Source organism: Oenanthe melanoleuca, chromosome 14, assembly GCF_029582105.1.
Source record: "Oenanthe melanoleuca isolate GR-GAL-2019-014 chromosome 14, OMel1.0, whole genome shotgun sequence".
NCBI classification, from domain to species: Eukaryota; Metazoa; Chordata; class Aves; order Passeriformes; family Muscicapidae; genus Oenanthe; species Oenanthe melanoleuca.
The window spans coordinates 14,949,030-14,976,780 of record NC_079348.1 but is presented as its reverse complement, the minus strand read 5'-3'; the positions used below and the strand labels follow the sequence as shown (position 1 = coordinate 14,976,780).

Sequence of the window (27,751 nt, the reverse complement as noted above, 5' to 3'; positions counted from 1 at the left end):
GAGGAGGCCCTGAGGGACAGGAATGGTGAGGAAGGTCTGGGTCAGGGTCTGGGCTGCTCCCAGTGCTCAGTGGGGTTTTGGGGGCACCAGGGTGTCTGCAGGGTGCTGGGAAGGGCATAGGGAGCAAAGGGAGCTCTGTGATCCTTCACTGTGATCCACCACAGGTGTTGGAGGCAGAGCCTTATCATTTCAGAGTAACAAATGTGTGCAAAACAACAGCAGGGGCTGCAGACCAGAGAGAAATGGGAGGGTGAGCAGCTCTTTCAAGCAGCCAGGGAAGAAAAAATAATCAAAAAAAGCACTTTGGCTAGAAGGTGCTTTACAAAGTATTTATGAGGTGTGCTCGTTAAAAATGGATAAGCTGTGCAGTGAGGCTGCAGAACTCCTGCAAGCACCAGGAATGGGAACTTCTGCTGCCCAAGGAAGGCCAGGAGGAGCGAGCCTGAGCTCGGGGAAGCAGCGTGGCCATCACTGCTGTGCAGCCACACCGGGCTGCAGGACCTGCACAGGTCCCACTGCTCTGCTTTATTTGTGCTCAGGGTCTGGATTGAAAGGGATCTCTACCCCTCCTACCTCCTTTCTGCAGGAGCTGGAGTGCTTCTGACACCAGGCTTGTGCCCCACACATTTTAGGGTCTACTGCATCCAGGCTGAACCCACCAGCAGCTTTGCAAAGCTGGCTGCTCTCCACAGGGAAAAGGAGCAGGCTTGGATGCACAGTGGGGGGGGCACAGAGAACCCTCCGTCTTCAGCAGCAAAATGCTCCCGGCCAGAACTGCCCGTGGGTTCATAGCAAAGAAAAGGTACAGCCTGCTTGGATGCAGCTCGGGGGCGGCAGACGAGGAGGAGGGAAGAGAGTTTTGCAGGGTGTGGATGAGGGATGGCAGATGGGTGGGACCGGAGCGTTGGGTCAGCGCAGCGAGGGTGAACCCTGCAGTGCTGGGGACACCGGCCCCTCCCGCAGCTGCACCCCGCAGGGCCCGGCAGCCGGAGCCATCCCTGTGCCGCAGCCAGAGCCATCCCGTGTCCCACAGCCAGACCCAACCCGTGTGCTGCAGCCAGAGCCATCCCTGTGCCGCAGCCAGACACATCCCTGCCGTGTCCCCGTTCCTTAGAACGATCCCTGCAGGTCCCTGGTATCCAGATCCATCCCGTGTCCCACAGCCAGACCCATCCTTACCATGTCCCTGCTCCCCAGAATGATCCCTGCAGGTCCCTGGTACCCAGACCCATCCTTGCAGGTCCCTCGTACCGAGATCCATCCTCGCCATGTCCCTGTTCCCTAGAACAATCCCTGCAGGTCCCTGTTCCCCAGAAGGATCCCTGCAGGTCCCTGGCACCCAGATCCATCTCTGCAGGTCCCTGGCACCCAGATCCATCTCTGCAGGACCCTGCTCCCCAGACCCATCCTTACCATGTCCCTGCTCCCCAGAATGATCCCTGCAGGTCCCTGGCACCCAGATCCATCTCTGCAGGACCCTGGTACCCAGATCCATCCCCGCCGTGTCCCTGCTCCCCAGCAGGATCCCAGCCCGGCTCCGTCCATGGCGCTGCCGCTCTCCGCGATGCGATCGGGAGCAGCTGCTCCGTGCATCGCATCCTCCCCCGGGCCGGGTCCCCCCGCTGGGCTCCCGGCGGTGAGAAAAGAGCAGCGCTGTCAGCGCCCATCAGCGCTGGCGGCCCGGGGAGGGCAGGGGTGGCAGGGCTGTCGGGGACGGTCGCGGCTCCTCGTCACGCGTGGGGCTGGGACGGGGACCCTGAGGGCAGCAGACATGCCCCGGGTTTGTGTTTGGATAAAAGCAACTTGGAGGAGGAGGAGGTGAGGCAAAGCCGGCAGGGTTTGTGTCTCTGCAGTGTGGGATGGGCAGCAGCTTGGCTTGGATGGATGCTTCTCTGCCGGTGCCAACCACAGCACCCCAAAGGCTGTGTCTCTCCCGGACAGCTGGGACAGCCCAGCCTTGCTGGGCTCCTTGCAAATCTGGCTCAGAGCCCTCCTGGTGTCCCACAGTCAGATCGTTCCTCTTTGCTTCTCATTCAAAGCACCTGCTCTGGCTGGGCCAAGGGCTCCAGAGGAAAAGATGCTTCCAGCTGTAAGGAGCCAAGCATGCCGGTCAGCAAATTCATTAAAGGCATGGCTCAGCCTCCCAGCGAGGCAGAGAAGCTAAAATCCCATCTCAGGGGTGACATCCTCCCTCTTGCCCTCAGCTCAGTGCCAGTGCTGTGCCAGGGGAGGGCAGCCAGCCTCTGGGGACAGCAGCAGATGGGAACAGCTCTCTGCAGGCTGCGAGCCAGAGCCGGGGCTGGTTCCCTGCAAGTGGGGCTCAGAGCACCCCTGCAGCATCCCTGGACCCTGGAGGGGCCACAGCAGAAATTCCTGAACAGAGAAAGTGCAGCCATGGAGCTGGGAGAGAGGGGCTGAGGGATTGTCTGTGGGATTGTCCTGTGAGTGCCACAGGAGCTGCTCACTCCTCTCCCTGAGGGAGAGGCCCTGTGCTGGGGCACTGCCACTCGAAATGATCCTCAGAAAATGGTCTTTTCTGCTGGGACTTGTGGTGAGGAGCAAGAGCTGCTGCTCTGGGAGATGTTGAGACAATGGAAGGAAGGTCTTCTCCAGATCTTCAGATCTTCTCTGTAAAGAGTCACAAAATGATAGAATAGTTTGGGTTGGAAGGGACCTTAAAGGTCTTCTGGCTCCAACCTCCTTTCCCAAGGGTCTTCTCTCAGCTTCACATGGGAATGGTTCCCTGGCCAAAATTCCCAGGTCACACCCGTGTCAGACAACCCCCCAAAACACTCCAAACCTTCTCTGAGGATCCTGGAGTCCTTTCCATGTCTTTACTCAGGCAAACATTCATCCATCACTGGCATGGGGTAAAACACAGACTCCAAACAACATCCCATGAAATGTCATCTCTATAAGAACAGAAAAACAGCAGGTTGGGACCTGCTGCTCACCTTCCTCAGCAAAATCCAGGGGAGCAACAAGGTCTAGTCCATGAGGCTTGAGCTGCCAGGCTCTGGCCAGGGGAGCTCAGCACCCTGGGGGCACCAGCTCAGAGCAGAACCTGCTCCTGTGTTTGGTGAATCACTGTTGCTGTGGCTGTGGAATGGGATGTGGAATCTGCCTGTGTCTGGCCAAGACTGGACAAAAACTACTTGTAGAGACCCTGCAGGCAAGCCAGGAGCTTTCTGTGCAATCTCACTCAGGACCACAATTTCCATGGAGATGGGGAAAGCTGAGGCTTCTCCACACCTTTGTCTACCTGCTCCATCTTTATTATGAATCTTTTCACCATCCTGAAGGGTGAAACCTCATTGTCTTGGCCCATGACAGCCCAACGTGTAGAGGTGGGTCTGATGATCTGGAGACCTGAGCTACACAGAGACCTGACCCTTTTCCTTCAGGCCTCTGAAGTCCCTTCAGGCAAGCAAGAACCTTCAGTCATTAGAAAGGCTGGATTGAAGCTAATTGCCCCAAAAGAGAAAAGCTTCACAACCCATCCCCAGGCCCCCAGGCCTTTAGGATTTGTACAGCAGCATGAAATTATTAAATTGCTATTTGTGTGATTCCCTAGACCCTTGCCCACAGGACAATTTTTGCTCTGTCATATAATGTAAACTGCAGGCTTTGGATGTTCAGAGAATCATAAGTAACTGGAAGAAGGAAGGCAAAATGCAACGTGGTCCCTCCCTGGGAGAGCTGCAGGCTCCCCAGAGCCTCTCCAGGAACGCAGCACTCACACGCAGAGCTGAGACAAACACTGACCCCTCTTCAGCTCAGCCTTCCATTTCCTCCCTCTTGCTTATTGCCAGGGAAAAAAGTCACCATTAACAGCCAAAACTGATTTTTTAATTTTTTTTTTTAATTATAATGAAGGGATGGATTTCATGGCAAAAGAGTTGTTTGCTGGTTCTGATCCTTGGTGTTCTTTGGTCCTTGTTTGTCTCCTTTATCTCAAGGTCACCACACTCAGGTGTGTACTTCTGTCACTGGTCAGTGCTGAATTTTGATGGTCCATCTGTGGACACAAATAATCATTCACACCAGAGAAACTGGGACAGACAACCCTCACTGGAAACAGTTCTTGACAGCAACACCAAGCTGGAGGCTGCTCCTTGCCCAGACAGGGAAAATGCTGGATGCACCCAGAGCTCTGCACCTCCTCCCACCTTCAGACACACAACTGTAGAGTATCCCCAGCTGGAAGGGAACATAAGGATCACCAAGTGCAGCTCCCTGCTCCTCTCAGTAGCACCCAGAGCTAAACCATGGCCCTGTGAGCACCATCCAGGAGGCTGAAATCAGGTAATGTGCATTTTGCTCCTGCTCTGAAGCTGTCTTATCTTGTCCCCCAGAGTGTTTTTCAGGTATCTTTGTTGCAGGTAGGTCACTGTCTCACCCACCATTACATCCATCACCTGTATAACTGAGACCTGAAAAGCTCAAAAGATGGAGGATTAACATAAAAATCATGGAATTGTGTGGGGTTATCTTGATCATGAGATGCTGCTGGGGAAACCTTGCTTGAAAGGCTGGAAGCCCTCTCCAGACACCTCTCCCTGGTTTTGTTTCAGAATAGCTCAAAACAACATCTGGAACCCCCTCAGCAGCTCCTCTGGCACCAGAGCATGGCCAGAGGGACAAGCAGCCCCTTCAGCATTAACCATGGTGTGGTGCTGCACTCCTGAGTGCTGCAGCCATGGCAGACACCTGAACCATCTTTTTCTCTCCAATGTGCTGGTGTCAGAGAAAAGGGAGCAGGGGACACACACCCTGTACAGGAGATCTCATAGAATCATTTAGGCTGAAAAAACCCTCTGAGACCATTGAGTACCACCACTAACCCAGCACTATCCCCAAGTGCCACATCTACGTGGCTTTTTAATCCCTCCAGCAATGGGGACTCCCACTGGGAAGCCAGGTCCAATGTTTTGTGGGCAGTGCAGGGTGAGGGAGGTGGGAATGGGCTCCAGGATGCTGCAGGAAGGGTTTTGTCCCAGAATGCAGAAGCAGAGGATGAAGAATAGCAGGAGAGATACTGAAAGCAGAGGAGGCAGGTGATGTTCTCTCATGAATGGCTCTCCCAGGTCCAGCCTTGCACTTCTGCTCTGGTTTCTGGATCCTGAAGGCCAGCAGGAAGGGGTTTCCAGGTTGCCATCCTGGGCAGCTGGGCAATTCTCCAGCCAAGCTAGAGGGGTGCTGCTGTGTTTTCCCAGAAATCATGAGAACAGCCTGATAAGAGACTTGTCTCTTGACCCTCAAACAGCAGAGTCCATCCCCAGAGCCCCACCACTGCCACCCCACCCTGCATCCCATTTGGCCTGGAGGTGCTTGGAAGAGGGTGAGGAGCTCTGGTTCATTGGTGCCACCTCTCCAAGGCCGCTTGCAGTTGTCATTGCTGATTTCTGTGCTCTCCTGCCTCTTTCTCCCTGACTGGTTTGGTGGCCCTGTCATTACCAGGTTTCTCCAGCTGCCTGTCAGGGTCCTAGTGGCCTCAGCGTTGCCTCAGGCTCCTGGATAACAAACAAGGCACAGAAGAGTCCTTGGGCTTCCACGGCCTTAATTAGCTGGTGTCATTTTAGGGATGTGTGTCCTGCTGGAGACACAGACAGCTCAGGAGGCATCTTTAACTGCATCCAATTAGAGGGGGCTTCAGAGACGAGCCAGCAGCTCCTGAGTGCAGGGGCTGCTGTGAGACCTGCTGTCCTCACTGGAGCTGGAGGGGAGGTTTCTCCCCCTGGCAAACACCAGTCTCTCCTCAGTGGGACCTGTCACTGCTGTGGCCCTGGTGGCACTCACAGCATCCTGCCTGGCTTTTCTCCAAGAAACCTGCCAGTGAATCGTGTTGTGCTCAAAGCTTGGGTAGATGCTGGGATAAAATCAGTCAGTGTTTGCTTCAGTTTTAAGCAGCCCTGGATCTCCAAGGGCACCACTCCCCTGCCCCTTCCCCACTGACAGGTTCTGCTGTGTAGGACAGGCTGATGTGCCAATTCTCACCTTGGCCACGATCAAGGAGCTGGACTTAATGATCCTTGTACTGAGTTGGTCCCTCCCAGCTCAGGATATTCTGTGGTTCTTTGATAACCTGTTGCTGAGATCCAGCCCAAGGAGATCCCTGATTCCTTAGGGAGTCTAAGGAGGCACATTCATGCCCTTCATGGACACATGAATTCCTCTGCAGGCTGTGGCTGAGGGGTGCCACCACAAGCACCCCCTCAGCACTCCAAGGAGCTTGTGCCCAACAGGATCCACCAGGAGAAGCCACCCTGAGGTGCCACTGAGACACAGTGGCTTGGGGACTTCACAGGGAATCTCCACTGGCATGGCGGTGACCTGAGTTACCTGGAAACCAAAGGCTGGCCAATGGAGTGAGGATGTGAATCACAGACCCACCCAAAGCTTTGGGTTGGAAAGGATCTTTAAAGCCCATCCAGTTCCACCCCTCCCTGCACCTTCTGCTAGACCAGGCTCCTTCAAGCCCCCTCCAATCTGGCCTTGAACACTTCCAGGAATGGGGCAGCCACAGCTTCTCTGGCACCCTGTGCCAGGGCCTCCTCACCCTCATGGCAAAAATCTCATTTATATCCTACCTAAACCCCCCTCTTTCAGTTTAAAACCACCACCCTTCATCCTATCACAGCAGGCCCTGCTGAAAGGCCTGTCTCTGTACCATGAGTGTTACAGGATTTTTTCTGAGAGGTGCTTGTTCTTTAACATCTGCACACAGCTGTTTGCAAAGCCCTCATGGGGAGCTCTGCATTCCAGTCAACCATGAACATCTCCAGCCAAACACGAACACGCTCAGACTGCCAGAGTCTCCCTGTGCAAGGTGAGCTCATCCCTTCTCCCTGCCCACATCCTGGCTCTGACAGGTCACCTTGGTCCTTGGTGTCCCCATCCTCCCCTCCTGCCCCAAGGAACAGCACCCACCTCCAGCTCGGCTCCCTCAGCCTCCTCAGCAGGAGGCAGCTGGGTTAATCCCCTCCCCGGGGCTCAAACATGATTAAATCAATTAAACCCTCTTGGAAGTGTAGTTCCCATCCCATCCCCAGTCCCGGCTGTGGTGCTGTGGCTCTGCTCTGGCCGGGCTCGGTGGCAGCAGCTGCCCAGCTCTGCCCTCTCAAAGAGTTAAAGCCGAGCAGCACCATTAATATTCTCACTGATAACCCCAAATACCAGCCCTGCACGGCTGTCGCTTTCATTAGCGCCGGGAAAATGAGCCCTTCAAAATAGGACAGGCTGCCTGGGGAGGGGGGGAGGCGTGGGGAGGAGGGCTCTGGGGCCAAACATGCGATTTTCCGTGCGATTGACGGATATTAAACCTCCTTGCAGTGACGTCGGGGTGGCTGGGGCGGTGGTGAGGATTCCCCAGCCCCCTCGGCCCGAGCCCCGGGCGGCTCGGGAGGTGTGCGGGGGCTGTCACATCGCATCAGCCGGCCCGCCGTGACCCGGGAAGGTCCTTGGCCGCAGAACCGCCCCAGGAGTCCGCGATTCGCTCACCCGGCCGGGCACTGCCGGGCACCGGCACCTCCTCGGAGAGACGGCGCTCGAGCATCTGGTCTCCTTCTCCAGGCAGCACCGACACAATCTCAGGCTGCGCCAGGGGAGATACAGGTTGGATATCAGGAAAAAGTTTTTCAAGGAAAGAGTGATAAAGTACTGGAATGGTTTGCCCAGGCAGGTGGTGGAGTCACCATTCCTGGATGTGTTTAAAAAAAGACTGGATGTGGCACTCAGTGCCGTGGTCTAGTCGAGGTGTTAGGGCATGGGTTGGACCTGATGATCTTGAAGGTCTCCTCCAACCTAGCTAGTCTGTGAATTCTGTGAATTTCTCCTTTTCGATGAGGAAGGGGAGTAAAAACTGCTCGGTGTGTGGGACAGTTAATCTCCCATGTAACCTGTCCAGGAGGTGCAGAGCCCAGGGCACCTCAGATCTTCTAAATTTGGCTTTACCATGTGTATTCCTGGCAAAGCTGAGCCCTGGGGACATTGGGAAAGGACGACTCAGCCAGGGCCAGATCCATTCTGCTCTCCATCACAGCCTCCCGGGGGATCCCGGGGAAGTTCCAGAGCATGGATCAGTTTTTTCAGCTGTTGCATGTCCCCTGCAGCTGTCCAGCTCCTTTGGGATGCTGCTGTGGCGAGGGAGAGGGATCAGATGAGGTGGGGAAACTGAGGCAGGGGCCAGGTGCTGAGTACACATGCTGTTCAAATTCATGGTGGATGGCTCAGGACTGGGGCTGTGGTGCTCTTGGCACCAGAGGAGCCGCAGAAGGAGCTGCTCAGCCACGGGAAGCACAGCCTGGGCTGGGCAGAGGCTGCTGTGGCAGGCTGGAAGGACCTCACTGACTTGTGGCACTGTATCCCCATCCAGGTCCTGCTGTCCATAGTGAGAAACAAATCTTGCAAGATGTTGAGTGTGTGCCAAGGCCCCTCAAAGAATCTTGGAACAGTTTGGAAAGGACCTCAAAGCTCATCTCGTTCCACCCCCTGCCATGGGCAGGGACACTTCCACTTGATCAGGTTGATCCAAGTCCTGTCCAAGCTGACCTTGAACACTTACAGAGATCCAGGGGCAGCCACAGCTTCATCCTTCTCTTCCTAAATGAGGACATTGAAGCAGTTCATGTTCAAGCCAGGCATTAAGTGGGAAAAGAAGATCCACTTTGACTCGTGCCTGGGGAGGGTGATGACCAAGACAAACCTGTCCCTGATCCAGAGACATCTCTGAGGGTGCCAGGAGCCAGCTGTGATTCAAGGTTTCTGCTCTACACAGTCCTGGAGGACACAGCTGTGAGTGCTTGTCCAGGGGCTGTAGCAGAGCTCCACCCCATTTTCAGGGATCTCGTGGTCCAGGCACAGATTTGCTCCCCTGCCAGCCCCAGCCTGCTCCTGATGGGCAGAAGGGTGTCCTGGAGGAGGGTGCCCTGTTTGGTGCCCTGCCCATGCCAGGGTGACAGGACATCCCTCAGCCCACGGTGCCCCCACAGAGCCCCAGCACTCCTGGGACCTGGAAGGGCTCTGGGGATGTTCAACCCCCCACCCACCGCCTACCCCCTCCCTGACCTTTGGGGTGCCCCACAGAGCTTGTCTCCTTATCTGCCCAAGCAGTGGCTGTCCCCAGAGGTCTCCTGGCATCCAGGCATGGGATTAGCACAGGATAACCCCAGCAGCACCTGTGAAGAGGGACAGAGGTGTCCTCACCTGGGGGGTCACTAGCACAGAAGAGGAACTAACACCAAAGTCAACAGCAAAGTGACACAACTGGGAGGAGACGGGCTGCACCTCTCTCCCCACCTCTGCTGCTTTCAAGCTGCTCTCCCTGGTGCCGACAAGACCCAAACGTGCTGCCGAGGAAGCCGAACGGCAGCGTGTCACAGCCGTGGGGCCGCGGGGAGGCGGTGCGGGCTCAGCCCTCGCCGCGGAGCAGGCGGCAGCCTGTGTGACAAGCCAGAGCAGCATGGTGGATGGCAGCAATTATCCTGCCGCCCACAGCTGAAGGGGAGCATATGGTAAGGAAAAGGAAACTAACTTGTATTTTTCCGCACCCCCGGGCTCAGCCTTTCTGGGGCTGTCACAGTCGATTTGTGCTGCCTGAGCTGTTTCGCCCCGGCCGCCTCTGCGTGCGGAGCTCCCTCGCAGGCAGCGGCGGGGCTGCAGCTCTCCGCTCCAGCATCTCCTCGTACCGGGGCTGCAGCTCTCCGCTCCAGCATCGCCTCGTACCGGGGCTGCTGCTGCCGCTCCAGCATCGCCTCGTACCGGGGCTGCTGCTCTCTGCTCCAGCATCTCCTCGTACCGGGGCTGCTGCTGCCGCTCCAGCATCGCCTCGTACCGGGGCTGCTGCTGCCGCTCCAGCATCTCCTCGTACCGGGGCTGCTGCCGCTCCAGCATCGCCTCGTACCGGGGCTGCTGCTCTCCGCTCCAGCATCTCCTCGTACCGGGGCTGCTGCTGCCGCTCCAGCATCTCCTCGTACCGGGGCTGCTGCTCTCCGCTCCAGCATCGCCTCGTACCGGGGCTGCAGCTCTCCGCTCCAGCATCGCCTCGTACCGGGGCTGCAGCTCTCCGCTCCAGCATCTCCTCGTACCGGGGCTGCAGCTCTCTGCTCCAGCATCGCCTCGTACCGGGGCTGCTGCTGCCGCTCCAGCATCGCCTCGTACCGGGGCTGCTGCTGCCGCTCCAGCATCTCCTCGTACCGGGGCTGCTGCTCTCCGCTCCAGCATCGCCTCGTACCGGGGCTGCTTCAGCCACGGCCCCGCTCCCGTCCCTGCTGGGACACGGCCAGAGCGGAGCTGGAGCCGTGGATGCGTTTGGAGCGCCCTGGGATACCGGAGCCCTGAGGAACCCGGACAGAGCAGGACACCCGCCCTGGCAGGGGCTGCCTTTGGGGAGGTGTCTGCAGCAGCCCTGGGTCATCCATCAGCTCTGAGCTGTCTCTGCTTTCCAACCAGGACCCCTGAGATGTTGCCCTGTACCAGTGAGACACCAGTAATAGTGGGAAAACCAGTTTTACATCACACTGCATAGAAACAGTGTCTTGGTCCAGCCTCTTCCAGGAGTCCCTAGGCAGCAGCAGCAGCAGATCTGGAAAGGAGCTGGAAACTCCTGCTTCCCCTTTCTCAATGAAAAATGAAAGTTTGCTTTCCAGTGGTGAATCCATGCCCAGTTGGCAGATGAACCAGTCTGGGGTGATGATGGCAAGGATGCCCAGGTGGTTCCTACACAGCCCTGCACCACAAAATGGAGGGGATCAGAACCCTTGAGGGAGCTCAGCTCCAGCATCAGACACCCCTTGTCACAGCAAGGTCAATATCATCAGGATTCACCCACCCCAACACCTGCTGGCAGCTCCCTGAGGATATCCCACTTCTTCCCATACCTGAAATCCCCACCAGGCTTTCCTGAAGGTGGGTTATTCCCCACTGGAGCCCCTAAAAGCCACCACTAGTCCTGTACAGAGCCCTCCCTGAGCCACTGCGTGTACCGTGGGTTCTGGAATGGTTTGGGTTGGAAAGGACCTCAAAGATCATCTTGTTTCACCCTCTGCCATGAGCAGGGACACCTTCCACTATCCCAGGTTGCTCCAAGTCCTGTCCAACCTGACCTGGGACTGCCAGGGATCCAGGGGCAGCCACAGCTTCTCTGGGCACCCTGTGCCAGGGCCTCCCCACCCCCATAGGGATGAATTTTTCTCTTCTACCCAATCCAACCCTGTTCTCAGAGAGTCTCCATTGCACTGACACTTTGGGATGATGTGGCCTCTCAGGTGGATCCATGGTGGGCACGATCTGGCTGAGAGGGAAAGCTGCTGCCTCACTCCAAAGCTCTCTCCCAGTCAGTCCTCTGTCCAAATCCTCTTGCCAAAAGTGAGCCAGGAAGTGGTAGAGGCAGCAGGCAGCTGTCCCTGTTGGAAGCATGGTGGTTTCCATGCCAGTTCATGGCCAGTGGGGATTTCAGGTATGGGAAGAAGTGGGATATCCTCAGGGAGCTGCCAGCAGGTGTTGGGGTGGGTGAATCCTGCTGATATTGACCTTGCTGTGACAAGGGGTGTCTGATGCTGGAGCTGAGCTCCCTCAAGGGTTCTGATCCCCTCCATTTTGTGGTGCAGGGCTGTGAAGGAACCACCTGGGCATCCTTGCCATCATCACCCCAGACTGGTTCATCTGCCAACTGGGCATGGATTCACCACTGGAAAGCAAACTTTCATTTTTCATTGAGAAAGGGGAAGCAGGAGTTTCCAGCTCCTTTCCAGATCTGCTGCTGCTGCTGCCGAGGGACTCCTGGAAGAGGCTGGACCAAGACACTGTTTCTATGCAGTGTGATGTAAAACTGGTTTTCCCACTATTACTGGTGTCTCACTGGTACAGGGCAACACCTCAGGGGTCTGGTTTGGGTACAGAATCTCTGAAAACAGAGCTGAGCCTTGTGGGAGGTGGGGACCATGGTCAGGCTGGTTTGAGACCTCAGCTCAGAACGCTTCAGGATAAAATATCAAATCTGGTCACCCAGGCACTCTGCTTGACCCAAAGAGGGAGGATTTTGCAGGGGTCTGCTTGACACAGGTGGCTGCTGGTTACAGGATGGGAGAGGTTATCTTAGAAGTAAACTCAATGGGCAGGAGACCTCAACCCTCACAAAGCCCTCAGCAAACACCACTAGAGAGGGCATGAGGAGGAGAGGGCTGCAGAGAGAGCCCTGAAGATAACCTTCCCATAGCCAGGGTCACCTTCCTGGGCTCCTGCAGCCACACAGCAGGGACAGCGGGGCTGGGGCAGCAGGGCTGGGGCAGCAGGTCTGGGAATATCAGGAACAGCAGGGCTGGGGACAGCAGGGACAGCAGGGCTGGGGCAGCAGCTGCCCGTGGAGCTCCTTCCCCTGCGCCAGGAGGTGCCCAGCTCCACCCAGCTCCATCCTGGGCCGAGTGGCTGCAGTGCCTGGGTGCCAGGGGAGGGTGGCACGGGCAGAGGCTGCTGGTTTTCAGCGCAGGGCCCGGGGAGCCGCTGGCCCCGGGGCGCGGCGCGGGGCCCATCTGTCGCACCAGCCTCTGGCCCAGGGACAGCTTGCACGCCACGGTGCAGAGCATTGCTCAGCGTCCCCCGGGCACAGCCAGCTCGGGATGCTCCCTCCGCAGCCGCTGCCCCCCCGTCTGACCAAGATCCCAGGGATACAGATGGAGAACTAACAGGGGGCTGTGCAGCCCCGTGGCTCATCGGTAACCCGGCGTGGAGGGATTGTGATGTGCACAGAGAATAGGAACATCAGTTAGTTTCTCGCTAATGGCAGGAGGAGGATGGGGGCTCTTGAGGGGCGGGGGGGCATCCTGAAACGCAGAGCTGAATTCCCAGGCTGGAGGAGCTGAAGGATGCGGCCGTGGTGCAGGGAACCCTTCCCGTGTCTGTGTGCCCTCCTCATGCTGTCCTCTGTAGGACACCAAGAGCATAAACCCGCCACCCCTGGACTCCCCACCTACCCCAAGAGCCCTTCCCCACCCGCCACCCTCCCCCTACCTTGTTTTGGGGGAAAATTTTGTTTGGGGGAAAAGAAACCACCAGACCCGAGCTGAACTGCTCCAGCCAGGGCTGAGTGAACGGGAGCGGTGGGGTGGGCTAGGAAGGAGAAGACCCCCGGGAAGCTGCGGCTCGGTGCCTCCTCCCCCTGCGGGTCCCTGACCTCCCGTTTGCCTGTCAAGAGCGAGCTCCGCCACCGAAACACCCCCTGTCAAATTAGTGAGTCAGAAGACGTAAGAGAGACCACCGCTGCTAATTTGTACATTAACTGGTTCTGACAGAAATATTTCACAAGTGAAAAAACAGAAAATGTGCCTCAAGACAATGTGCAACTTCCGTACCAGCAAACTTCTGCTTAACTGTGCGGTGCCCGAGGAGGGGGGACCCCCCGGCCCGCCGTGCCCCCGCAGCACCGGCACGGCTTTAGCCCCGGGAGATGCTCCTGCAAGGCTGGACCAGGCCCTGAGCGTGGGAGAGGGGCAGGCAGATTCCCCAAAATAGTGATGGGGGGCGGTGGGGGAGGAGGGCAGGGGATCCTGGCAGCGCTCTCCGTAGGGAAAAGGAATGACAGGGGCTGGGTGAAAGCCCCCTCCGCACCCCACGGCAGAGAGGTGCTGCCCCCCCACAGCACCCCGCTGTCACCCACCCTGCTGCCAGCAGCTGCCGAGATCAGCGCCTGCTGCTTGCTGCCCCCAGCCCAGGATAGGACCCGCTGGGGCTGTCCCCATTGTCACCATGGGTGGGTCACGAGCTGTGGGCACTCTGCCGGGAAAATCCACGGGTGCAAACAGCTGCCAGCTGTGCCCGCTCCAGCCCCACTGCAGGGCCCTCCCCAGAAGCAGGAGAACTGCCGGAGCCGCCGCAGCGCCGCCAGCTCCTCCTCATCACAGGCGGCCGCGGCCAAAGCTGGTGGCCGAGCCCCTGTGCCGAGCCCCCGGGCAGCAGAACCCATGGAGGGGAAGCAGGAGCGAGGTGGCTGCCTGGGCTACCTGGTGGCCCCTCACGGTGGCCCCGCGCCCTGCCCGGGCTCCCCCGCTGCGTGTCGGGGCGCGGGTGGGAGCAGGTCCTCGGGCCAGCAGCACCGAGCACATGATCTGTTGTGGCAGGTTCCCTGCAGCCTGGAGCCAGCCCCGAGCGAGCGCTGGTGATGGCTTTAATTGCTTTCAGATTCGATAGCCCAGCCCGTGACAGCCCGGCCCCAGCTGTGCCGGACCCTGCGCGGCCCCGCGCCCGCTGCCCTCGGATGGAGCCCGGAGGAGGAGGAGTCATCCCGGGATGGGATCTTCCTCTTCATCCCGGCAAAGTCTTCTCCTTCCTCATGTCTGTCTGGGTGACCCCCTGAGCCCCGTCCCTGGGGAAACCCAGCGGGGACAGCGTGATGCCATGGCAGCCCCGCTGCGAGGCCACCCGGCCATGTGCCACTGTCACCCCCAGGTGAGCACCCCAGAGCAGCTCCACCCCGCCCTCTGCAGCTCTGCCGTACCCCCATCGGAAGGGGCGGACGGAGGGCTCTGCTCACCCATCCGAGCTGGGGACTGGGAGGTGGAGGGTCCATGATGCCACTGAGGCACAGCTGCTCCTCTCTGGTGGCTGCTTGTGCCCTCCCGACTTGCATGGCCGTGCCGGGGGACTGGGCACTGCTCTCTAGGTAGCCTGGGCCCGACTCACACCTCGGGGGCTTTCTCCCTCGTCTGAAGGGGGAAGACACTGACCCCAAGCATCAGGTCCTCATCGCGCTGGGGGTGGTTGGGGCGTTGCTGGGGGTCTCCAGGGTGGGAGGGTAAAGGGCCGCTCACCACCCACAGCGGCACCCGTGGGCTGGCCCTGACCCACAGCTGCCTGTGCCTGTATCCTCCTCCTCCTCCTCCTCCTCTTTCCCGCTGCCGCGGTCCGAGGTCCCTCCCCCGCTCCAGCCCAGCCCAGGTGGGCGCAGGCAGCTGCAGGATCAGCGCTGTTTCCCTGCCTGGCCCTGGGACGTGCTGGAGGGGAGCAGGATGAGCTCCCTGCCTCTCAGAGCTCACCCGTGCCCTCCAGCGAGGCTGGGGTCCCTCCCTGGCACACGGTGGCAGTGGTGGCCGTGCCCTGCCGGAGTTCTGGCCCCAGCGGCTCCCGCTCCCTCCGGGGGTACCCGGTGGGCATTGGGGTGCCCGCAAGGAGCCCCGGTCCCTGTGCCCGCCGCCTGGGCAGCAGCAGCGGCTGGCGCCGGTGAAGGTGGAGGCTCCTCCGTGGCTCGCCAGCTCCTGGCAGGGCGCGGAGCCCAGCGGAGGAAGAGGAGGGGGCCGCTCGCATCCCGATCCATTATTGCGGGCAGCGCCGGCGGGCGCCCGGGGCAGGGGCTGCATTATTGACGAAGGGGGAGGCAGGCCGGGGCGCAGGCAGGGACCCTCCTGCAGGGCTCAGCCCCGGGCAAAGCACTTCGCCTGCGCCGCAGAGCCGCAGAGCTGCCAGGCCTGGCCCGGGGCAGCGGCCGCAGCCGCCGCAGCCGCCCGCCGCAGCCTGGTCCTGCGGCCGCAGAGCATCCCCGTGCCCGGGCCGGTGCTGGGCCCAGGGCACCCAGCCGCGCCCCGGGAGGGTGACAGAGGTGGGCGACAACGTCCTTGTGATGCTCACGCTGGCACTGGCGCTGCAGCTCTGCCCCCCTCAACCCATCGCAGCGCTGGTGCTGCTCTTTTTAAAGCTTCCCTCTGTCTCCAGGCGGAGATTTGTGGCGTAAAATGCACAATATGTTCTATCTGCCCTGTGGGAGCCATAAAATATTCACCAGCAGCTCCCATTATAGTCAGAGTGAATCACAGAGAGCGCTCGAGCCCTCGCTCCCTGACGTGCCCCCTCCCCGAGCAGCCGCGGGGTCCCGGCGGTGCCAGAGCCTGACGAGCGGCCAGAGCCCGGCCGGATCCCACAGCAAGGACCCACATTCCCACCTCTGCCCCCGGGAGATATTCCCTGGGCTCAGCAATCAAGGGGTGGTGACAGTGCTGATGGGGCTGCCTCAGAGAATCCCGGCTGGTTTGGGTTGGAAGGGACATCAAAGCCCATCCCATCCACCCCTGCCATGGGCAGGGACACCTCCCACTAGCCCAGGCTGCTCCAAGCCCTGCCCAGTCCGGCCTTGGGCACTTCCAGGGATCCAGGGGCAGCCACAGCTTCTCTGGGCACCCTGTTCCAGCTCCTCACGACCCTTCACCTTCATCTGCCCGAGCATCCTCGTGTGTGCCCGGGGAGGAGCAGCAGCAGCCCTGCGGGTGGAGGGGAGCAGCGGGACGGCAGCAGCAGTGCTCACATGGGCCTGGCAGCCTGCCCTGCTCACGCTGTCCCACCAGATGAGCTGATGCGTGGACACCCCTGGGGTGACTTGTGCTGTCATTTTTGCAGCCACAGCCCCTTGGGTGAGGTGTCTCAGCCGTGCCAGGGCAGTGGGACAGCCCCTGGCTGCTCCCTGCCCCAGCTGTCGCACCTGTGCCGCTGCTGTTCGCACGGCTTGGTACCACAGGACTCCTCCTTCATCTCCCCTCCAGTGTCCTGCTGTCCATCCTTCCCTTCCATCCATCCTTGCCTTGACCCGCTGCTCCCTCTGCCCATCCCCATCTCCCCCTTCAGACCTCAGGCTTAAGACTGACAGCCAAGGGATGACAAATTTCCAGATGAAGCAACACCCTCCTCCAGAGCTGATGCGTCAAGCACAATTTTATCTTTTGCCATACAATTATTAGTAATTATAAAGCAGTTAATGCTGCCTCACAGCCCTTGGGAATCAGGCACAATTAGGGTTTGATTTCACCTCCACCCATTCCATGGCTACACCGCAGCTCTCAGCTCGGTCTGTGGTGTTGGGGGTGGTCTGAGGGTTCCCAAAATGTTCAGACAGAGTCACTGCCCGTCACTGCCCCACTCGTGCATTCTCCTGGGAGATGGTGTCCCCTCCACCAGCAGCCCACCCGAGTGTCCCCGGCTGCCCCGGGCACTGCCGTGCCAAGCCGCTGGCATGGCAGGATTTGCTCCCAGGGCTCTGGAGACGCGGGGCTCAGCAGGACACGGAGCCGCGGCCGTGGGAAGGCAGGACACGATCACCCACCTGCGCTGGTCATCACGGCAAGAGCCAGCACCAGGTCACTGCGCTGAGATATCCCGGAGTGTCCTTGGCACGGAGCGGGGCGGGGGGAGCCATGGTGGCCCCACGACCCCCGGGATCGCCAGGAGGCGGCAGAGAGGGGCGGCAGGGCCGCGAGGGTTAAACCCGGCTCCTCTCCCTGAACAGACTGAGGGAGAGGAGGGAGCGTGGCAGTGCCCTCCCCGCCAAAATTAACTCTCCATCTGTTTCTCCCTGGCTGAGGCTGATGGCTTGTGACAGGGCCTCCTGAATGCAAAGATGTTTCGCCCGGAAAAATCTATTACAAGTTGCTGTAAGAAAGACCGAAATCCTCCCCTTCTGTCTCTCCCTACTGGTCTCAAGGTGCCCACCCCGGGCGAGAGCGGGCTGGCAGCCGGCCGCCTCCACTCAGCCGGAAAGTTCTCCCCGCGCCAGGCGGCCCCGCCGCCGGACAAAGGCACGGCAGGGAGCAGGGGCGCTGCACTGGCTGCTGCGGGAATGGAGCTGCTCCTGCATCCCCAGCCTGGGCACTGTGCGGGATGCAGAGAGCACGGCAGGGAGCAGGGGCGCTGCCCTGGCTGCTGCCCTGGCTGCTGCGGGGACGGAGCTGCTCCTGCATCCCCAGCCTGGGCACTGTGCGGGATGCAGCGGGCACGGCAGGGAGCAGGGGCGCTGCCCTGGCTGCTGCGGGGATGGAGCTGCTCCTGCATCCCCAGCTTGAGCAGTGTGCGGGATGCAGCGGGCACGGCAGGGAGCAGGGGCGCTGCCCTGGCTGCTGCCCTGGCTGCTGCGGGGATGGAGCTGCTCCTGCATCCCCAGCTTGAGCACGGTGCGGAGAGGCAGAGAGCACGGCAGGGAGCAGGGGTGCTGCCCTGGCTGCTGCCCTGGCTGCTGCGGGGACGGAGCTGCTCCTGCATCCCCAGCTTGAGCACTGTGCCCAGGGTGCAGCGGGCACAGTGGCGGCGCTGCCCGCCATGGAACGGGCGGGGAAACTGAGGCAGGAGCGGGAGATCATCCAGGCGGATGGTGGGTGCCCTCTCCCGGCCACGGCACAGCCCTGCTCGGCCCTGCGAGAGAACAACGCTCATTTTATGGGAATTTCTAGACTTTTGCTTTTTGTTTTGCTTTATTTCTGCTCCTTTCTGCGCTCCCGCACCCCGAGGTGCAGCTAAACAACTTCGAATTCCCCTTTTCTGGTGCTCAGCTCTCCCCCCAGCACCGACTGTCACTGCTCCACGGAAATGCCTTCAAGACCCATAGCTTTGACCCCCAAACCAGCCCACTCATCCCTTTCATCTCTTCCACAGCAAAACCAGGCAGCTTCAGTAAAAAACAAAACTTTATTTGGTCCGTCAGAACCTGAGTTTTAAAACCACCCATGGATAATTCGTATCATACAGGGATTACTGATCTGATTTACAATTGATAAAATATCCTATGATTCTGAAGAGCTGGACAGTATTTACAGGGTTAAAAATATTCACAGCTCAGAAAGACAGAAAGAGAGAGGAGAAAAAAAGTGAAGGACAAATCATCTCAAGGAGGAAGGAGCTGGAAAGAGAGGAAACAGATCAACAAACAGAAATACAGACAGAGCTTGGCTCAGCAGCCCCACGGGGGGTTGGGAGGGTGCCAGGGCAGCCCATATCCCCATCACCCCCAATCCCCCGGGGACACAAAGGGACAGGTCAGGCAGCGCCCCCCGCACCCCCTGCCCAGCCCAGGGGCTGGTGCAGGGTTTGGGGTGCAGGATTTGGGGTGCAAGACCCCCCAGCATGATCCATGCCAGAACAGGGTCCAGCATTGCCCATTGCCCCCCTCAGCTGTAAGTCCACACAGCCCAGGAAGGAAGGAGACAGTACAGAGGGTGACCCCTAAAACACACACACACACACACACACACACACACACGCACGCACACATCAAGTCAGAGAGCCACAATGCCCTGAAAACGTGGGGTGCAGCTCCCTCCAGGATCAGTCCCCACCTTGGAGCACCCACAGGGCCAGCAGCACCCACCTTGTGCTCACTGCCTCCTACAGCCTTCAGGCTCTGTAGCGGGCCCTCCACTTCCCCCACAAAAAACCACCACATGGACTCATGCTAACTCCAGGGATCTGATCCTGACCCTGGGTCTGTACCTGCTGCCCACCCTCCCTCCATGGGGCACGGGGGGCCCACAGGGCAGTGCTGGGGGCTGAGCCCAGCTCGGGCCATGGCTTCTCTGCAGGCACTGCTCCCACCTTTGCATAGTAACACTTGTGTGACAGGGAGAGGGGCCCCGGCACTGCAGCCCCCACCAGCAACACCCCGAGGCCTCACTCCCCACCCTGAGCCGAGGAGGAGGTGGTGAAACCTCTGAGTTTCACCCCAATTACAGCAAAACCCCCTCAGCAGCAGCTTTCTGCAACAACCCTGTGCCCTCTCCCCCCCAGCCCCAGCACCCAGGATGGGTGGGGGGTCCCTGGCATGGGTGGCACCACGGCAGTGTGACCCTGGTATCCCCCAGCCCAACCTCAGCACCACGCTGGTCCTGGCAGCAGACAAAGGGGGCAACAAGACAGTGGAGAGGGCCCGGGGACAGACGGAGGGTCACACAGACGGACAGACATCAGAGGTATATTCTTCTTTTTGCAGCGCCAGTGTCCTGGCACCACGGGAAGGGGCAGAGTCCTGAGCGCGGTGCCTGGGAAGGGTCTCGACAGCAAGCTCCAGCCCCTCCCTGTCCCACAGTCCCCGGGGCGGGCAGAGGGCACTGGGCCCAGCGCAGGTACGGGGCAGGTGGGATCCTGAGATGGCCCCGTGCCCCCAGCTGCTCCTTGTAAAGTGCGTGGGGGGCAGCGGTGCCAGGGCGGGGGGCAGCGGGCAGGGCTGGTGCTGGCCCTGAGCTCGCCCCGGCCCCGCAGCGTGGGGCAAAGTGCTGGGGGTGCCACTCTGGCTCTGCCCCGCAGCTCAGCGCTGGTGGCTCGGGGGGGCACCCTGGGCCAGCGGCTCGGTGACAGGAATGGGGCAGTGGGGCAGGGAGGGGGAGCTCTTCGTCATAGGGGCCGGGGGCCGTGCAGCCCGGCCACCTCGGGCGTGAGCAGCGGGTTGTGGGTGCCCTTGGTCAGCATCCAGTCATTGAGGAAGGCCTGGGTGGCTTTGCGGTGCGCCAGGCGGTGCGTGATGGAGAAGCCGGCGTTACCCTCCAGCTGGGACAGGATTACCAGCACCTGCCTGTGGAGAGAGCCATGGGTTCAGGGCAGCAGCCTCAGACCCAGCAATCCCAGCTCTGCCCCAGGAATCCCACCTCTGCCCCAGGAATCCCACCCTGTCCTGGTAATCTCACCCTGTCCTGGTAATCCCACCTCTCCCTCAGGAGTCCCTCCTCTGTCTCAACAACCCCACCCTGTCCACTCCTCCCTGCCAGCCCTGGCTCTGCCTTTCTCCCAGCCTCCTGCCAGCCTCCATGACCCACCCCAGCCTACCCCGGACCTGTGCAGGGGGGGGACGCTGTCCTGTGTCTTGAGGCTGCCGCGAGTGGACACCACGTTGAAGCTGTCGGTGCAGTCGCACTGCACGTGCAGGTAGGACTTGGGGTGCCGGTTCTCCACCACCACGATGAGCCCTGCCCAGCCATGGGTCAGGTAGTAGCAGGTCATCCCCTCACGGCCCTGGGGCAGATAGCAGGGAAGGGGATGAAGCCTCTGGGCAGCCTGAATCAAAACCCCTGCACTGGCATCTTCCACAAGGGCTGCCCATCTGCTGGGGTGCCACATGCTGCTCCAGGGAGCAAAAGGGGTGGGCATCCAGGGTGGCAGCCAGAGCTGGCACAGTCCTGCCCAACCCCTGCCTGAGGACCCCACAGGTCCAGGCTCCCCCTGGCAGCATCACACCCCTCTCCCCACTGCAGCCCCCTCTCCCTGTGTCCCGCACCCACCTCGTGGCGCTCGCCCTTGTTCTCGGTCAGCAGGATGATGGCATCTGCCAGCGTGGTGGGCTGTGCCTCCACCTGCTCCACCATCACCAGGCGGGAGCTGTAGATGGCCAAGATGTAGCTGGAATAATCAGTGGCTGGTCGGCTGCTGGTGGGACTGGAAGCTGCAGAGACACCCAAGGAAGGGGGATCAGGGAACTGCCACCAAGCCCACAATCCCCAGGAGCACGGTGCTCCTGGGTTGATGCATGTGCAAGGTGCAACAGGCAACCTCCACCCTCAAGAAGGTCCCTATGATGAAGACCAAGGGCTTGGCACCTCTCCCTCCCCCAGGGCCCCTCCATCCTCTCACCCTGGGCAGCAGGGCCGGCCAGGGCAGTGTTCCAGTGGTTGAAGGCACAGCACACCACGGCGTACTCGCCCGGCTCCAGCATCACGTCACAGTTGACGAACTTCTTGACGGCTCGTTTGCTGTGCGCCATCAGCCGGCCCAGGCTCAGCTTGTTGCCACTGGTGAAGGTGGCCCGGAAAACCATGATGCACAGGTCCAGCAAGTGGCTGTCCACCGTGTCTGACCTCCTGTGCCAGGAAGGAAGGGTCACACAGGCAGCAGATCCAGGGAAGAGCTAGCCCACTGCCCCAAATACCCAGCCCCAGGAACCAACCCTGCATTCAGGACTCGGGTTCCAGCTAAACATGAGCAGATCCCAAGATTCGAAGGGATGGTGATGGGGACCCATCCTGAGCTCTGTGATCCTGGGGGATGTCATGTGGTGAGATATCAATGTGTTTGGCTATCTTCTGGACCCACAGAATCACAGAATTGTGGCATCATTAATGTTGGGAAAGTCCTCTAAGATCATCAAGTCCAACCATTAACCCAGTACTGCCAAAGTCACCACTAACCCATGTCCCCAGCACGGCCAAGGTCACCACTAACCTGTGTTCCCAAGTGCCACATCCATAAGGTTTTTAAACCCTTCCAGGGATGGGGACTCCATCACTGCCCTGGGCATCCTGTGCCAGGGCCTGACCACCCTTTCAATGAAGAAATTTTCCCCAATATCCTATCTAAATTTCCCCTGGTGCAACTTGGGGCCTTTTACCCTTGTCCTGTCTGAACCCCCACATGACTGCACCCTCCTGTCAAGGAGTTGTGGAGAGCCAGAAGGTTCCCCCTGAGCCTCCTTTCCTGCAGGCTGAGCCCCCCAGTTTCGCTGCCCTGCCCAGCTCACCTGCTGCCCTCCTGGAAGAGGGCAAATTCCAGAGCTGCGCGCTCCAACACCGTCAACGATGTCACCGTCACCGGCCCGTTGGCCTTGTTGGGGAACATGCCCTGCACACGCACCTCGTGCCAGTCTGAATGCAGCTTGCAGATATCCACAGAGTCAAAATACCTGTGGGGAAGGTGGGCTCAGTGCCCATGGGCACCCTGCATGCTGCAGGACACCCACACTCCCTAGGGATGACTGCTCCCACCTGCCCCATCATGACCCCGTGTCCCATTTCCCACCCTGCCCTGCTTCCTGCCCCACAGCTCTGCCTCTGGCAGTGCCATACTTGATGAAGTCGCTGTACTCCATCCAGAAGACGCCCTCGCTGCTGCCATGGGGCATCAGGTCGTGGCGCAGGGGGAGCGGCCAGTGCGGCCACTCGTCCGACCAGCTGCCGTTCCAGGAGAAGCGGCCCCAGGGATTCCGGAGCCGCAGTAACCTGGGGGAAGGGGAGAAGTGTCACAGACCCAGGAGGGAGGAAAGACCCAGCCTGCCGTCCCTTCCCACAAAGGACACCTTGTCACTCCTGCCTTCCAAAGCCCTCCCAGCATCCCAGAACTAATGTGTCACCCACATGGTGGCCCCAGACGCCCCTGTCCTGTGGCTCTGGACCTGCTGCTGCTCCCTCTGCTCTTCCCTGCCCAAAGGGGCTCAGCCAGGTGCTGTGGGGAAGGGGCTTAGCAGAGGAGAGGCTGCTAAGAGTGACTTGGCTGAAAATACAGCTTCCTACAGCAGCCCAGCTGTCAGGCTGACATTCATTTCTATTTCCCCTCCCATTCAAAGGTGAGCAATATGCTCTGAGCACCTCACTGAAGTGACAGCTCAACTCAGTCCTCAGTGTCATGTGAAACCAGGTGAAACACTCTAGCCCTGAATATGGAGCCAGCACTAGGCAAAGACAGCTTATATGACAACAGTATATATGTAACACCCTAGGATGGTGTCATCCTTGCTGGCCATGAGGATGGGACACAAAGACTCCCCAGGGTCCTGTTCACCATGCCCTCAGTAATCTGCCCCATTCACCATGCCCCTGTTCACCATGCCCCAGGTTTTCTGCTGGCAGGAGCAGGTGCAGTGCCATGGCAGGCTCAAGCCTGAGCTCACCTGAAGCCCTGGACATCCCTCACGTCCAGGATGGAGTAGGCGTGCCGGGGCCGGAGCCCCATGCTCTCGTACGCCACATCATCCACCTTCATGTTGCCTCCGCCACAGGACGCGCCCATGAGGAACCTGCACGGGGACAGCAAACCCTCGGGGTCCTGCCAGGCCTGGCCTGGGGGAAGCTCATCCCTATCACACCAGGCACAGGACAGCTTCCTTCCAGCAGGCTCCTGGATGCTCCCTCAGTGCATCCTCAGTGATCCCACAGTGTTGGCATCAACAACTCTCCCCAGGCAGTGCCCAGCTCCGCTGGCCAGAGCTCACTCCCCTTGCCCACGTGCACGCTGAGCCCAAGCTCCAAGGAGAACTGAGGAGCTTTGCCCCAAACCTCCCCTGGTTTCTGCCAGGCCCCAGGGTCCTGCCCACTTCTGCTGTCTGGCACTAAGAAAGGCAGGTGGTCCATCAGCTAGACAAGCTGTCAGGGTGAGGATGCTATTTGGGGCAGGAGGTCTGCACCAGTCAGGTTGAGGAGGAGACCATGTGCTGGGAGCTATCCATTCATGTGGCCCCAAACCCCAGCCTTCAGCCAAACCAGCTGCCCTCCTGCCCAAGTGATGAGCAGGAGGTCTCTGCTTTGGCTGTGCTCCCTCTAGACCAGCGCTAGCCAGGTGTCATTAGCAAAGATGTCACATTCGAGTGGGAGACACGAGCAGGGTCAAGCATTCACACAACAAAAAAGCCCAAAGCAAAGCAAGAGGGCTCAGTGTCACTTCATAACTCCTGCAAGACAGCAGGGGAAGTTCACCAGGCTCTTAATTTCATACGAGACTCACAGGAGAAATAATTTCTTAGAACTTCGAGTGGGAGCTCCACCAATGCTCCAGATGAGTGGCAAGGGTGGTGGACCCCACCACACCTAGTGCAGTAACCCCTCTGCTGAGCCTCTAGAGACAAGAATGCTCCCCCTCACCCCCCTCTCCAGCATCCCTGCTCCTGCCTCGTCTTACCCAGCCTCCTTAGAACTCAGCATTTTGGCCCAGATGAGGTCAGTGTCAATGGGCTCCTCGCGAGGGTTAGTGGAGCTGACCTGCAGCATCAGGCTCTCGCAGGGGGCCCCTGTGAGCGTGGCCAGGCCTTCGATGGCACGCCCGGCCTGGAGGGCGAAGTACGAACCGTGCAGCTTGGCCAGCGCCTTCTCAATGAGGGCCACCCACAGCTGCTTCCTCTGGGCCTGCAGAGACAGGGAGGGACAGGTCACCACCCCGGGCAGGAGGAGGGACAGCCCCTCACAGCCATGCCCTACAGCCATCCCCTACAGCCACCCCCTACAGCCATCCCCTACAGCCACCCCCTCACAGCCACCCCCTCACAGCCATCCCCTACAGCCATCCCCTCACAGCCATCCCCTCACAGCCATCCCCTACAGCCATCCCCTCACAGCCACCCCCTACAGCCACCCCCTACAGCCATCCCCTACAGCCAGCCCCTCACAGCCACCCCCTACAGCCACCCCCTACAGCCATCCCTCACAGCCATCCCCTACAGCCACCCCCTACAGCCACCCCTCACAGCCACCCCCTCACAGCCATTCCCTCACAGCCATCCCCTACAGCCACCCCCTACAGCCATTCCCTCACAGCCATCCCCTACAGCCACCCCCTACAGCCATTCCCTCACAGCCATCCCCTCACAGCCATCCCTCACAGCCACCCCCTACAGCCATTCCCTCACAGCCATCCCCTACAGCCATCCCCTCACAGCCACCCCCTACGGCCATCCCCTACAGCCATTCCCTCACAGCCACCCCCTACAGCCACCCCCTCACAGCCATCCCCTCACAGCCACCCCTCACAGCCATCCCCTACAGCCATCCCCTACAGCCATTCCCTCACAGCCATCCCCTCACAGCCATCCCCATCCCCTCACAGCCAGCCCCTACAGCCATCCCCTACAGCCAGCCCCTCACAGCCATCCCCTCACAGCCACCCCCTACAGCCATCCCCTCACAGCCATCCCCTACAGCCACCCCCTCACAGCCATCCCCTACAGCCATCCCCTACAGCCATCCCCAGCAGCCATTCCCCACAAGCCCTCCTGGGGCTCCAGAGGCAGGAGCAGCCAGGCCATGCCAGCAGCTTGTCCCCCTGGCCATGGGTGACCCCTTTGCTCCCTGATCAGTGTTTTGTTTGCGAGTTCCATTCCCCTTGGGAAGAAGTCCAGGAATGAACACCCAAGAGGCCTGGATGCTGGCAGAGCTTCGCCCTGGGGTGCCCAGCAATCAGGCTGGCAGGGTGGGTGCACACCCTGAGCCCCTTCCATCCACTTCAACCTGAACTTAGAACCATTTAATAATGGAAGAGGATACCAAGCTCCCAGAGATCAAGGAGTATTTGGACAAGGCTCTCAGGCACAAGGTGGGATGTTGGAGTGTCCTGTGCAGGGCCAGGAGCTGGACTCATGATCTTTGTGGGTCCCTTCCCACTCAGGGCATTCTAGGATTCTGTGACGTGGAGCACATCTGGAACAGCTGCCTGTAACTCACACACCTCTGCAAACCCAAACCAACAGCCCTTTGGCAGAGGAGGTTGCCCAGAGTGCACACGGCCATGAGACTGATTGGATTCCACCCAGGGAACACAGACACTGCTTCAAGGACAAGCTCCAAAAACTTGGACTGGTAAAGTCCTCTACTCCAGCACAGGGGGTAACTACAAGGCCTAATTACAAGATGCAAGTTTTTTCCCAGCAAATGGGGTTTGGTGTCCGGTGCTTGGAGAGCAGCAGGGAAAATCACTGGTACATTGTGCGTGTGTGACTCACAGGTGGCAGCCAAGAGCTGGCAGAGGAAAGGAGGGCAGTGAAGATTTCTTTCTGATGGATAAAGGGAGCTTAAAAGTGCTTTTTGCTGGTTTTTGGGTCCCTCACTCAACAAAATCCATGTTGTTTATTTCTGCCTGAACCACAGTCAGGGAGCTCAGATAAGAGCCTGATTTTCTTTTATTTTTAAAGCTCCGATTTTCCTTTTTTATCCCCCACATCCAGCTCCCACAGCTGAACACTCAGCAGAAAAATCTAATCACGATTCGGATGCTCCGGGAAATAGAGGCAAGGCAAGTCCAGCCCATGTGAAAACTTCCAATCTTAAAAAAAAACTCCAAAAGCAGACTTGAAATTCATGAAAAATGGAAGGAAAAGGTAAAAAAAAATCTTACACTGAAATAAAGAAATGCATGTGTATCCTCTGCCTACTGAGAGGCAGAATGTAGACACAAACTCCTTCTTGTTCCCTTCTCTGAAGTTTGAGTCTTGTCCTGACATGGCTGTGTGTCAAAACCCAGAGGACTGGATTTGTGGAATGAAATCCAAGCCAGCAGTTCCAGTCCTTGTCTCCTCTTGAGAGTGGTACTGTTTTCTTTGGCAGATTTTGCCTCCTGAGTTTCAATAGAGACGTTCTCAGTCTCCTTCATGGACATGATCCCAGCAGGAGCTCCTGGGCCTGGCAGGCAGGGCAGGGCGGGCAGGACAGGGCAGGGCAGGGCAGAGTGATGTCCTGGAGGGGCTGAGGGAGTTCAACTGATCCGAGCAGATGCCACCCCTGCGTGCCCAGAGCAGCTGGGCACTGGCTCAGAACAGGCTGCTCCATGTGCCATCCCCTCCTTCTCCACAGTCCCTCCCTGGCACAGCCAAGCTGCCAGACTTCCCCTCAGGGAAAAGGAACAGCTTTCCCTCAGCCCCTTGCAGTACAAAACACAGGTTAAAATGTTTTTCTCTTATATGAAGAGTAAGGGTGGTTTTCCCTGCAAGTGAAGTGGCTGTGGTGCAAGGAGGAGTGAGGGAATAGCAACTGTAAATGAAACTTCTTCACTGCAGCCTGGGAAATGCCAAAAGGGTTCTAAATAGATGGATATTATGGACTCAAAGAGTTCAGCTGTCTTGAGGACACAGCAAAGAGCAGTGTCCTGAGCTGCAAATAGGGTGCAACCAGTGCTGGATCTTCCATTTGTGTCACAGCAGCCCCTGGCAGCTCCAGGCTCGGGGCAGCTGGGAAGTACCTGCTGGGGAGGACCTTGGAGTGCTGCTGGGCAGCAGCTGAACATGAGTCAGATCTGCCCAGGTGGGCAAGAAGGTCAATGGCACCTTGCATGGCAGGAAGGACACTGAGGGGCTGGAGCATGTCCAGAAAAGGGAACAGAGCTGGGGAAGGGGCTGGAGCACCAGGAGAGGCTGAGGGAGCTGGGAAAGGGGCTGGAACACCAGAGAAAAGGAAGCTTAGGGGGACCTCCTGGCTCTGCACAACTCCCTGACAGGAGGGAACAGCCAGGGGGGCATTGGGCTTTGCTCCCAGGCAACAAAGGACAGGACAAG

At 59.3% G+C, this 27,751-nt stretch overlaps 1 protein-coding gene across 10 annotated transcripts in view; it reads right to left on the bottom strand.

The window, feature by feature from the left end:
* Positions 1–19,691: 19,691 nt before the first annotated feature.
* CAPN15 (calpain 15) overlaps positions 19,692–27,751 on the bottom strand; it is a 55,431-nt gene continuing 47,371 nt past the window's right edge. For 8 of the 10 annotated variants that reach the window (XM_056503360.1, XM_056503359.1, XM_056503362.1 and 5 more), the window contains 8 exons: positions 24,394–24,617; positions 23,390–23,515; positions 22,569–22,721; positions 22,244–22,405; positions 21,361–21,587; positions 21,012–21,172; positions 20,567–20,745; positions 19,692–20,308 (listed from right to left, as the gene is read on the bottom strand). In XM_056503360.1, coding sequence (XP_056359335.1) covers positions 20,131–20,308; positions 20,567–20,745; positions 21,012–21,172; positions 21,361–21,587; positions 22,244–22,405; positions 22,569–22,721; positions 23,390–23,515; positions 24,394–24,617 — 1,410 coding nt within the window. In that variant the 3' untranslated portion in view covers positions 19,692–20,130. Of the gene's footprint in view, positions 20,309–20,559; positions 20,746–21,011; positions 21,173–21,360; positions 21,588–22,243; positions 22,406–22,568; positions 22,722–23,389; positions 23,516–24,393; positions 24,618–27,751 lie in introns of all 10 variants that reach the window. The other 2 variants (XM_056503363.1, XM_056503368.1) reach the window with 1 other exon arrangement.